This window comes from Diadema setosum, chromosome 12, assembly GCF_964275005.1.
Source record: "Diadema setosum chromosome 12, eeDiaSeto1, whole genome shotgun sequence".
Classification (NCBI taxonomy): Eukaryota; Metazoa; Echinodermata; class Echinoidea; order Diadematoida; family Diadematidae; genus Diadema; species Diadema setosum.
The window spans coordinates 7,844,324-7,857,745 of record NC_092696.1 but is presented as its reverse complement, the minus strand read 5'-3'; the positions used below and the strand labels follow the sequence as shown (position 1 = coordinate 7,857,745).

General features: G+C 37.8%; 1 protein-coding gene across 1 annotated transcript in view; it reads left to right on the top strand.

The window, feature by feature from the left end:
* Nucleotides 1–355: 355 nt before the first annotated feature.
* The window catches only part of LOC140236336 (cytosolic carboxypeptidase 2-like), a 158,517-nt gene continuing 145,450 nt past the window's right edge, over nt 356–13,422 (top strand). The window contains 3 exon segments of the mRNA XM_072316292.1: nt 356–534; nt 900–954; nt 2,096–2,233. Of these exon segments, the coding sequence (XP_072172393.1) occupies nt 484–534; nt 900–954; nt 2,096–2,233 (244 nt within the window). The 5' untranslated portion in view covers nt 356–483.

The following is a 13,422-nucleotide window of genomic DNA, read 5'->3' as shown; positions in this document are numbered from 1 at the left end:
AAGTAGTAGTCTTACAAAAGTCCATGATTGTTGTTACTTTATGTAAACAAGGATTTGGATGATTATTAACACATTTTATTGCTATCAAACACTTTATCAACATAATGCTTTAATAGCATTTTGTACAATGTACATGTTAGAAATGATGATGATATTGAGGATGGTAACGATGGTTTCCTGTTGTTTTTGTCACTATCATTATACCAGTTTGTGATTTACTATTAAACATCAAACTTCTCATTTTCATCATTATATTAAGTGTGACTGTTTATTACATTTTATTTTTCCCAGAAAATGGAAAACGAGAAGATAGCACCAACATGAATGGCTTGCCTTCTTCGATTTGAATGCGCCCTCGGAGCTGGACAGACCAGATTATTCTTGTGACCGCAGCAAGATGTAAACACGGAAGTTCCTGGCTCTCCATGCGCTGTATCCCGTGAACAGAGTTTGACTGCCCCGGGGTGCAGGGTTCCAGTCACAATGTCTTACCACTCGAGACCGGTCCATGACTTTACAATTGAATATGACCTGGTAAGTTAGGGATCTATTAATTGAATGTAAACCTTAGACTCATAACACAAAATTTGTGTGAAAAGCATCAAATTGATCTCATTAAGCCATCTTTCTCATTACTTTTTTTCCCCCCAGATACAACAAAGTAAAATTCAGGGCCCAAAATTAGCATGCTTCTGAAGTAGATATCTTTATGCACTTGGGATATATGCTGTACAATTGTACAATGAAATTTCGGCACAACAAAAGGAAACTGCTGGTCGCAAGGACTTTGGTGTAGTGGGAATTCCTGTACTTGGGAGAGTCCGCTCCTACAATCAGATGTGTGAATAGTTTTATTTATCTCACACTTTACCATATTTCTCTTGTTTGTCTATTTGCAGAATCCCTATGAAAGTTTTATGAGGAACCATCTCAAACACTATGGCTATTATACAGGTGAGTGGGGATTATATTACAGATGTTTGTAGGACCTATACACAGGGGCGGATCCAGGAATTCCGTAAAGGGGAGGCACCTTTACAAAATTAAAGGAGGGCTTATGCGCCCCCCATTTGTTTTCTTTTGATTTCTTTTGTTTTAACCAAAAATAAAGAGGGGGTGCGTGCCCGGTGCGCCCCCCTCTGGATACACCACTGTGTGTGACTGCCTTGCACATTGCACATTCTGAAAGCACAGATCCACACAGCAGAAATGAGAGACTGGTCAGTAGGCCTACTGTAGGGAGGACAAAGCCTCTGCAACTTCTGCTCCTAAACTGTAGAATAACCTACAATAAAATATATTGTAGTACCGTGCCCAGACTTCTTCACAACTAAACAGGTCCGCAACTCCTTCAAATGTATATTTGAAATTTTTATTTGTATCTCATTTGTATCTCAAAATTTATTGAGGAGCTGGGTAAGATGAGCTGCTTTAAGGGACATTACAGACGATTTTCATAATTTCACATCATGCAGTACATAAATCAACAACTCCATGTATAGATTTGTGGAATTTATTGTGGTTCTTGAGCAGAGAAACAATACTTTTAGAAACCTTAAACAAATTACACTGAACAAGGATGATGACATAGGAGGTTCACATATTTCAGAAATGTAGCAGTGTAATTCCATTACAATACCGCTTGCTTGCGACTTCACCTGTGTATAATCTATGCATGCCTTCTTCTTTTGTTCTGCTTCCTTGAGCCCCAACTCATGCATTCTTACGGTGACTCTGCCATGTCATCATCCTTGTTCATTGCAATTTGTCCTAAATTTTGAAAATATTCTTATTCTTCATCCCAGTTATCACAAATTCTGAAATTTTGTCCTCAGTATAACTAATTTATAGTTGTTCAAATGTAAAAATCTGAAAATCATCCGGAGGTCTCCTTTAATTAAAGTACTCCTGCTGGTGTTAACCCTATATTCTGCAGATAACTGCAATGTGTGATCTGAGAAATAATCATAATCCACTTTCTTTGTTTTTTCCCCAGCCATTTATCAGAATGCTTTCCTTCAGTGTAACATGCCTAGTTGTGAGGGGATGTGCATAACCAGCAGCACACATTAATTTCTTTCTGTACCACATACAGGACGCAACGAAAACTACCGCACGCCCAACAAAGCACTCAAAGCTTGGGACCAGGCTAACGGATATGACCTCAGCGATGGGGGGTCGGACACAGAGTATGAGAACCAGGCCATCAAAGATGGCGACAAAACTGATCTTGGTAAGTCTGTGTCTTTTTTGGGTTTTTTTTTTTTTCAATACCTACATGTAGTGTATGTCTGGAGCCCTTGTCCGAAAGAATCAACTTTTTATTTTGCAATTTCTCATGACTGTGTGGCAAGAATACTCCTTGTTTGTTTGTTTGGTTTGGTTTATTTCTGCATTCCAACAATATTATTTGTAACCTTTATGGAGTGGATGGTTAACACGGATGGGCTGATTTAGCTATAACACCCATTTCCCATGGACACTTGCCCAAGTATATTCGGGATTAGTCTTCAACGGGTTAAACAAGACTTTGTGTTGCCTGGTAAATGTCACAGAGACTTTCTGAGCTGAATCAGATATTCTTTATGTGATATACGGTCAAACCTGTCTGTAGCAACCACCGTCTGTAGCAACCACTGTAGCAACCACCGTCTGTAGCGGCCACCTGCCATAATCAGATGCGGCCAGTAAACACAATTCCCCTCTAGAGAAAAGCCATGTTAACGATCCTGTCTATGGCGGTCATCTGTCTGCAATGGCTACTTTTTTCATCTCCCTTAGGTGGCCACTATGGACAGGTTTGACTGTTATTCTTTTCCTTGTCATTCATGGCAGACATCGGGGGGGGGGGGGGGGGGGTAACAAGGGTTGCATATCAAAGCTTACAGGTGCACCTCCTGAATGCATGGTCTACCGTTTATCTGTAAATTGCTCCTCATATTTGCACTTGGCCCAGCTAGGTCAATCAGCATCTATCTGCACATAGCATAGGGCTCCCTCTCTTGTTCAGACTCTCCGAAACATTGAAATCTCTCTCAGGCTGAGGACCTGGTTCATGCTCAAGAAGACATGTGTTGTCCTGTGATGATTAATTTCTGAGGAATTGAGGACCAGTCCTATGCACGGCCAGAACCATTCTCACTGTGTTCTGATGTTTATTTAAAAGTTAAAAGTAGTTAGCATGGTTGAGCACTCTGTATGTGCTCCCACCATATAGGATAGCATGGGTTGCTCAAAATGCCATAGATATGATGCAAGTAAATTGCTCAGCAGCAGTTGCACTTGGTGTGTGCAGTACTTGGCTATAAAAATTACAGTGCGTAAATGCTGTTGATTTTTGTGTGTGTAATGTGTGAGGTAGTGATAATCATGCATAGCTCCCTCTAGTGTTACCTAACCCACAGGTAGACCGTATCACATCAGAGGTTCATATTTTAGATGCATCAGTGCAATATAGTAACTCTTTATGTGCTACGTCCGCACATGCGATTCAGTCGACGGCTTGCCAACTTTGAATATTTTGCTCAAATCCATCACCGCGCACGAACCGATTGATAAATTGCAATATGCTATATCACAGTTGATTGAAAGCATCATAACCATTACATAGCTTTTAAGTCGTAAATTTTGCATCACAGCAAAGCATGCCGTTTTCTGTTCAACTTTTCTCAATATTATATGCATTTTAAGCATCTAAATACACTGTACTTCTGCAATGTTTAAAAAGTTACTCGTATGTGGCATTCAAAAAATGATGCTCTCCAAAAGTGCTCATGTGTTGCGGTCTGAGAAGAATTTGGCACTCAGGGGTTTACATTGTGGCATGCAAGGAGTTAAAATATGAGGTCTGAGTTTATTGTGTGGTATAATATGAGGGAAATAACCTTTGAAAAAGAACTTTAGACAATAGATGCTAAAACTCACACACACACACAAAAAGACTTGTGCATGGTGATGCTTAATTCAAGAGTTAAGAATTTTTTGTGTGTCCATCAATACACAAGAATTAATGGTTTTCGCTCACATTATTGTGCAAAAAAAAAAAAATCAATTTTTGAAAAGAATGTTGATTTTGTACATGAATGTGTGTGAATGGGCTTTATTCATCAAAGCCTAGTGGACCAGAATTACCAACAGTGGAATTTAAATCATAATACTTTTATTCAATGTGGGGAGTGGAACATTATTTGTACATTGAAACAGCAGTCTATGGGAGATCCAGGTGTGCCTTTTGAAGAATTTGATTGTCTTCCTTCTCCAACTTCCTACCTGAGTATGCTCATTCATGTACAGTCTGTACATTATATCTTCCGCATCACTGCACTCTGCTATTGATTTATTCTTCAATGCCAGTGGCATGATGTATGTTGCCATGGTAACATCACAGCTGCATGGAGAGGCAAAAATTTGTTTTCCACTCATGCACTGTATGCTGTCTAGTCACCATTCAGACAGAGTATTGAATTATGGCCATACATCAAAATGAAAGGGCTTTTGAACTTGACATCGTTCAATGTCATAAAGTGATGACAGGTTTAAAGGTCTACATGGTAGAGCACTGGGATGTACTATGGACTGAGAAGGCTGGGCTGTCTGCATGGTGGGCCATAATCCTCGATCGTAATGAACTGTGTACAATTCTATCACTGATCTCTGCACTGCTGAGGAGTCTCGACAGAAATCAACTGTTAACGATGACTGTATGGTCATCGTTGCAAATGTATTCTCTGACAGGCACTTTATAATGCATGGTTTCTGGATTTACATGTACATACATTGTATGTACATGTACCTGTTGAATAGCAAAGAAAGATGAATATCTTATATGTGATTATACGCCATCCACGTGTCTCCATGCTACAAGGTCTGAAGGTGCATCACACAATATATATCTGAAGACTATTCTCTCTTTTGGCATCAAAATGATTTATGACATATTAATATACGAATAACATTTTCCTCTTTTTACATGAAATAATTTATGACTTATTATGAGGAGCTGATACGGCTGAGGGGATACATTTATAATGTAAATTGTATTACTGCCAATCCGATGTGTGTGGTTCAAGTTGTCTGGTTGCTGGTGGTTATACCCTGATGCAAAGCACTCAATCCTTTATCATGTTGCCTAGTCTTTAGAGGTGGACCCGTTCAAAGCCATTGGTCATGTGGTAGCTTGCTTTATATTTATTAAAAAAAAAGAAGAAGAAAATCATTGCGACTAAAGCAGTCGCATAAAAGAAGTCATAAATAAATGCAAAGTATGTATTTGTAATAAAAATGATGACCATGAGAATAGCAATTTGCAATTTTATACATTGTGCTATTCAGCCACTTTGTAGAGTGCTCAAGCTGCATTGCCTGGTGCACACTCTACTTATCTTAATACTATTATTACCCCACTCACTGAATACATGAAAACAGTTTGAAAAGTGCAAAACTGCACATTGTTCCAAACAGCTATGGGTCAATATCCTTTCGTGAAATTTGCTTTACAAGTCTGATGAGGTCACTGAAAATTTTCCCATTTTCCAGAATACAATTTTTCACTGACTTGTTTTGTTATGTTTTGTTTTGGCGAGAAATGTCAAAAAATAGTATCTTTCCCATCAGAATGAAATATTTAGATTTTTTTTTTTTTTTATAACCTACAAGTTGTATGTTGTAGTACACGTGTAGTATTAAATAGCTTTTTAGCGTGGGTTCATACATACTGTATGTACCTTTTTATCGATTCCTACAAAATAGAGATTTAAATTTTATATTTCATATGTTTGTGCAAGCCCATGGGAATATTGTAATATAAAGAACCATCAATTCAAACAATTTGTCTGGTGTGTAAATACCAAGTTGTTGACTCTTCAAAGTGCACTGAATCATTGAAATGCTGATCAACCATCTGTAGCATAATGAGATTATAACATTTAAATGTTAAGCGCTTAGCATCATATTTCTATGTGCTGGGAAAGTGAGAACAGAGAAAAAGAACAAGTGAAGTAGAAAACGTAATGAAGAAGTAATACTGATAAAATACAGTCTCCATTAGACAATTTAAAACTGACAACTTATACTAATACTTCTATAAAGTAAACACTTTAATATAAAACTGCAGAGTCCTCAGTAACTAAATGTAAAAACAGAGAACATTTAAACTTCAGGGGAAAAAATATTGAAAAGGAAAAAAAAAAAAAAGGGACACATAAAAGTTTAGGTGACACTTTAACCGTTTTCCTTGGATGCTGTGGCCAAACATATCCGAGCTGCCTTGAGTATGGTGATGGAATGTAATGGTATTGTACGAAAACTGAATCACAAATTATTAATTAATTTTCCTCCTTCTTTTTCTTTTTGTCTGTGAATGATTAATACCACATGTTTTAATTTGTGTATATTATGTACATAATTCAAGGCCAGCAATGTTTTTTTTTTTTTTTTTGAAAAGGACAGACAGCTTGACATACATGTACTGAAGGAATCTGATTAATCCCATCCATTGGAGGAGATACAGTGTGGTGCTTGGGCCAAGGGGAATCGTGCAACAGTTGAGATCAATATTTTCTGTTCTGTTAACCGGTGTTTGGGAGAGGATTTCTGCCCGCAAGTAATCAATAATGGAAGGTGTTTGTGGGGGAGCCTTATTGTTCTCCCCGCGATCTGTCACACGGAGAATTGAGGGTACTCGGTCAGTCTGCTAGTCTTTGTCCATCTTGTAAATTCAGACTCTGATATTAGTTATGCTGAAGCTTTAATAGTACCTTTAGTCTTCCCTCAGCAAACCCAAATTTGCGATTGCTACATGTATGAGAATATGTACATTGTAGTGTGATCAAATGCTCTTCCTGCAGATATCCAGTGTTCTGCACTGCTAATAGAAACTGTCTTTAAAATGATTACAAATTGTCTTTCTTTAAACTCAGACTGTAGAGCACACTTTGAAGCAGTGTCACAACATAATAGTCTTGATGTTGTCAAGCCAGACTCTGACTGACATTGTGAAGATTGCTATTGAATTGGCTTTCTCAACATCTTCTGTTGCCTTGGCAATATAGAAGAGGTTGGTAATATCATACAATATTACTGGTATTCTCTCGCACCCAGACAGATCTGCTGCATTACGTTGTAGATTGATTAGATGGAAATTACTCTCCCTATAGGCTCTGATCAGGAATTTACAGTGTAGAAGATGGTTGCTATTTTGTTCAATACTCTCTTGCTCCTCCTCCTCCAATGTCAGAATGATAACTTTCATTTTCCTGAAGTTACAGTCTCCTGTGTCAAATAATTCTTAATGATTTTATGGCTGTGGGTTCTACATACTTGTGTATGTGCTGGTGATTTTATGTTTTCAGTCTCTAGAGTCTTAACTGACCTGCAAGTTGAAATGATCATTCTCATCGGATAGTTTTCCTGCCCTGGTTAGGAATGTTAAGACAATTTTGGAAAAAAAAAAGATAATGAAGTTCGAGGAGACATACGCCAATATTTATTGAAATCACAAAATGTACGTATGTACTGTTAGAATATGGGGAATGCCAATTTAAGACAATTTTAAAAGGTGTATGTGTGGTATACTAGTGAAAATTATGCACATGTCCCAGTGTATACATCAGACTGAGGTTAGTGTTTGTGAACAAGTGTCATCATTGGGGAAGAATTTATAATGTGCTGGTTTTCCTCAGCAGTGGTACTTATTGTTACACAGAAAGGACTGTGCTTTGAATAGGGGAAGGTGGGGATGGGGGGGGGGGGGGGCAGCAAAGAGCTCTGTCTTTGTGACAATAGATTATTATCTGATTTTGGGCCATTGTACCCAAGTGCATTTTAAGCATACAAAGCATGTACAAATAAAAAGACAAGGCCATTGATTTTTTAAAAGTGCTTTACCGTGTATACCTCATGAATGGAATTAAATCCCACAAACCCTTGTACACTGTACATTACAATCTAGCTGTTATCCAGCCACGCCAGGACTGGTGCCCAGCTGGATATCAGTGATTTGGCCAGATATGGGAGAAACGATGCTAACTTTTTTTTTTTTTTATGGGACGTAATAGTACTAAATCAGTAGATATTAAGTAGATTATGAGAAAATGTTCATTGCTTTTCTTGCTTTCTTGTACAGTTTATGGAATCATTTATCGTTTGAATATTATCAGTGAAATAATTCCTTGATTGCACAAAGATTTGTGCATCATGTCAAACTCAAAAGAAGAGAGTTACTGGAAAGATGTATACAAAGATAAATCTCAGACCTAAAATCAAGTTTTAGTCAGTGACAAGTGGATATTTTTGTGATAGTAATTTTTATGCTCAGTCGGGTGAGATTAATTATACATGTTTTTGATTCCACAGAATTGGGACATTAACTACATATCCATGTAATGTTATGTCATTCAAAAATATTATGTGTTTATTTTCATGCTGGCTTGTGTTTGCGTGAAATGTGCAAAACTTTCTCCACAGCAACCCCATTTTTAATAGTACAATGTACTGCTAGAGTGTGCAATTCATCACTCTGTTACAAGCAAGAAAAAGATGCCTAATAATAGAGGACTGATATCTATTAAAAGGACTATTTAAGACGGGTGGGAAATCTTTGTACGGTCGTCAAGACCCATGACAAAACCCTTCAAAGCATTCTAACACAACCAGTCAACTTGAATCACCTATGTCAATTGACTCTGTCCCCTGCACAAAGGAAGTCATACCCATGTCGTCTTTAATCTGAAGCGATGAATTTCTCGCTTGGATGATGTGGGAACAATAGCTTTATTAAACGGCGCCCGAGGATGAATAGGACGTTGCTCCGCTCCAAGGAGGGCGGCCTTCGATGATTTATGCAGGGCACACAGTCCCACGATGCGTGAGGAGAAGGCAGGGAAGTGGATGATGTTTGCCAGAAGATGCTAAGTGGGACAGCTGGTGAAAAAAGTTCCAGTAGATAGGGCATAATTGATGCATTCCTCTTGATTGATTATTGACCTGGGCCTGTATTAATTGGTGCATACTCTATGACGTTGTATCCAAAGCGGATAGAAAAAAAAAAATAATACTCAGTCAGTAGTTGTGTGCTGGGGCAGACAGAAGCAGCCAGAAGCGGAGGATGCATTGCTTGTTGTCGGGGGCAACGCAACATCATCCATTCTTCAACGATGCTAATGTAGTGCTAGATGAGTGTTTGAACATTGATAGCTTGCCTGCAGGCCCTGCTTGGCGTCTCGTTCCCTTTAGAAGAGACGGGCAGATGGCCTGTACATAGATACTGAGCCTGCCCATTGGATCATTACGCAGACTATCTCCTCCAAGAGGGGACAGCAGCGTGAGCATTGACGCTTGGCAGAAAACAAGCCGCGATTCATTCCATTCAATTTTTTGACTGCACCTGCTGTTAGGAGGTATCTGTTTATCCATGCCTGTGTATCCCAAATGCTCGGACACTCGCTTTGAGCTGAATGATTTTCTTGGCTGATATCTCTGATATCAACTGATTGGAATTTGTGAGTACAAGATGCAATAGATATGTATGGCATTCCACTTGTGAAGTCTCCTTGAATGTTATTTCAGTTTATAGTATAATTAAATCAGAGTATCCTTTTATTATTGTTAGTGATGTTCTGCTCCATCTTTTCTTTTCTTTTTTCTTCACAAAATATACCAAGCTTCATTTTTCAGTTGTTCATGTGTTCAGTGAATATCTCTGTCACTCTGTTGCTCACCGTACTTGACTTCAGTTGCTTTTGTGTATGATGTCTACTGCTTGAACTCAGAGGGATCTCAAATATTAAAAAATGATTATATACAACATTATACCTCTTGTCTCTGGCTTCAAGCAAAAAATAAAACAAATTCAGGAAAGTTATTACTGTTCCAATTACTTCTTAATGTTTACTTCCAGTGTATGCTTTTTTACTATATTGTACATGGTGATGGGGATATAATAATTCTTTATGATACTGTATGACAGTACAGTTTTCAACAATGCTGAATGTTGGAAGTTTGGAGGGATAAAGTGCAATTCCACAATATGTTAAAGTCATCATTACTGGAGTTAAATCTGCTGAATTTTTGTATTAAAGTTAACATACACTGTACATTGTAGAAGTTACATCAAAATCAGGCAAAGTGTAAAATTTATATTATAGTAAAGAAAGAATGTGGAAGTTTGGAGTTGCATTATACTACGAATTTCCCAGACAGTGTACAAGTGGTCACCACAGGCTATCTATATGCTCCATATATTGGAATGTGTGTACAACATTGTAATATGTGTGGCGCTCCGACAAAATGAGTCATAAGTCGCACGGGGACTTTTCCCGTAATGAGCCGAAAATGAAGGGGAAGCACTGCTCGGGTCGAAATTTTTTTATGACGGATATTGATTCCTTGACGTTTTATCTATTTGTACAGAAAATTTCAGCGTGTAAAAATGAAGACAAGTGTCCCAAATCACAGTTTTTCTGCGACAATTTTTTTCGGTTTCATTTTTTTCGAATGCTCGCCTTTGCGTTGCGTTTCGCACCTATTGTTCTTGCCCGAGTGAAACTCCGCCTCCGTTGCTAGGGCGTATGCTAATGAAGCATTGCTCTTGACCCCATTGAAGTCAAAACAAAGCATGGTGCGCGCGGCGGCGTCGGCGGCGGCGAGGGCTTAATTACATAATAACAGTGAGCTGACCAATGCTATCGATTGCATGACTAGCGAGTTGCGTTTGATACATGCACCACATTTCATGAAGTGGTGATTGATGTGACGCACAAATGGCGCTGAAAAAAAATATAATTCCAACAAATGATCACGCAAAATTTATGATACTTTATCAATGAGCTAATACATGATCACATATCGAACTTGAAACCTCTCTATGTGTGTGTGTACTTTTACAACTTTTATTGGCCTCATTAATGAATTCATTCAAATAATTATAACTTTCGTTCCCGGGTATGTGACTTGCTGTTTAAAGTTTATCTTTGGAGATATAGCATGACCTAAGTTGTCAATTATTCTCGTCTTTATAAATTCGACAATTCGTATGATAATTAAAGCCAAATGTATGTAATGCGTAATTTTATTTCCCCGATTAATAAAACTTATTGCCCTATTTTCTTATGATGGTTTGGGCCGCGACGGCATGGAGAGAAATTGGACGACAAACATTATCAATGCCCAAATAGCTCGTGTTCCCTTTGGAGGATATTCTGACTCTTGTCATTATTTTGTGTATTTTTTAGAAGTAGGACCTATTTGAGAAAGTGACAGAAAGCTGTGTCGCTACTCAAAAGTGTGTTTCTTCATTTTTCTAAAATCAGAATGTGTGTAATGATAGCTGTTTGTCGTGTCTTACGTGTAGCTGACATGTGAGAGGTCAAGTCTGCAAAGAATTTGGCTAACAGCTTTGCGAAGTAGCAGCGCTAATTGCCTATTGAATTGTGTATTCTGAGGAATTCCGAATGAAAGGACTCGGACGACACTGTTCACGCCTTGTATCCGAGTAAACCCCTCATCAACGAAGCCTTGAACAATGAAAGGTAAACTTCCTGCTATCAAGGGGTGGATAATCACGCAACCAGTATTCTTTTCTTTTTTTTCGCCATTGATAGCAGAATTAGTGACGTAATGGAGCGACAGTGTTGGAGGATCGTCATTATGTCTGCTAATTTGTAAAAGATTTTTTCAGTCCCCTTTTGTGTTCACAACCACAGCCAGGGAAGCTAACTTACTTTATCTCCTACAAGCTATCGTTACTATCTTAAAACGTGAATTTTATGAAAGGTTAAAAGTGATCGCGGAATCAGTTCTTCTGCGTGACACAAGGCTTTTATAATTAGGATATCAAGTATGAATCGTTTACCTGTATAGAAAGGGCGGGAATACACACTCATCGCAATCATTCGGATTTGAGAGTGATACACTCTACTTTTTTTCTTCATCTTTCCCCCGACAGAGACCATGGTAATTCAAAACAAACAAGCAAACAAACAAACAAACAAACAAACAAGCAGTTGCATTATATCAGAACGTACAGAATTATTGTGGTTCATGTATAGATCATCTCTTGATGTATAGTAGTCATTTGTTGTCGTTTTTATAGCGTGTCCTAATAAATGCCTTTAGCGAAAACCCAACACAACTTTTATCAAGGAGGGAAGGGAACTTAGATTTAAATATAACATAGTTTATAGAAATCAGACATGTAAATGAGGCAATCATATACATCCGCATGGCCGATTGTAATCTCTTACTTTGACTATTAAACATGATCGCCTGCATTTACGTGCTTTTTCTAATTTCTTGAACTTTGCCTCATTTTCTCTCTTTTTTTTTAAAGAATTGCTCGCAACATTTAAAAATCGTAACACAGTCCGCTTTCCCACAATATGATGTTCCATTTGATTTGTCACTTCTTGTTGGTCGGGTGACGCCAAATGTTGGAAACTCGAGCGATGATACATGGCATTTTGTTTGTTGGTTTTCGTCTCATCGCTCAAAAGAATTTTGACTACGATTACAGAGGTATCATCTACGAGACTTATCTGATGGTTTTTGATACAGAAATGATCATCAATCAGCAAAGATTAGTCAACAAGTCATGAATTCACTTTACCCATCATGTCTAATCGAACTACGACATTGTTGAGGTAACCACGCATTTTTATTCTCATAGTTCAAACTAATTCTTGGCATAATCCAAACAAATAATTCTTTATATAATTTCTCAAAATACTCAAAAGATGGCCATAGTCATAACTTTCTACAAGGATTGCATACGGCAATCTTTATTGGCCTAAACAAGTTTTCTAGAGCTATCAGTTCCCCCTATGACGATGATTTCGTTTGCGTTTCGAACTTGTACCAAACTACTTTCAAAACAGCTACCTTCATAGTTCGATTAATGAACCAGTCTTTTGAATTCATAACCAACATTCGTAATCGTAACCATACAGTACCATAATACTGTCAATAACAGTTGGAAAATGTAAATGCTATAATAATAGCGTGAAATAAATGAGTAACTATTATCTTCATACATTCTAATTCCTAAGTGATGTCGCTACGATAATGACACATGGTTTGACTACTGCTTCAAGCAAATAAAAGTAAAAAGGAATGGGATATACTTCTAATGATAATACCACCCCGTACAATGGATTCCACTCTATTTGGTAACATTTGGTTTCGTTTCTGCTATGTGCGCTTTACGTACGGAAAATAAAAGGCAGATTGATTCCATTAACATGCTAACACACAACGCATTCAAAATGTTTTTTGAAATACACCGTGTTCAATGTAATGTTATAGTATACTGTTTGAAACTTTGAATTTGCGAGTCCTTTTTAAAGTTATAACCAGTGTTATTACATTATCAAGCAAAAATTAAAGTATATAGGGATTCGGATTTGCTCAGAAGACTAAAAATGCTTTATA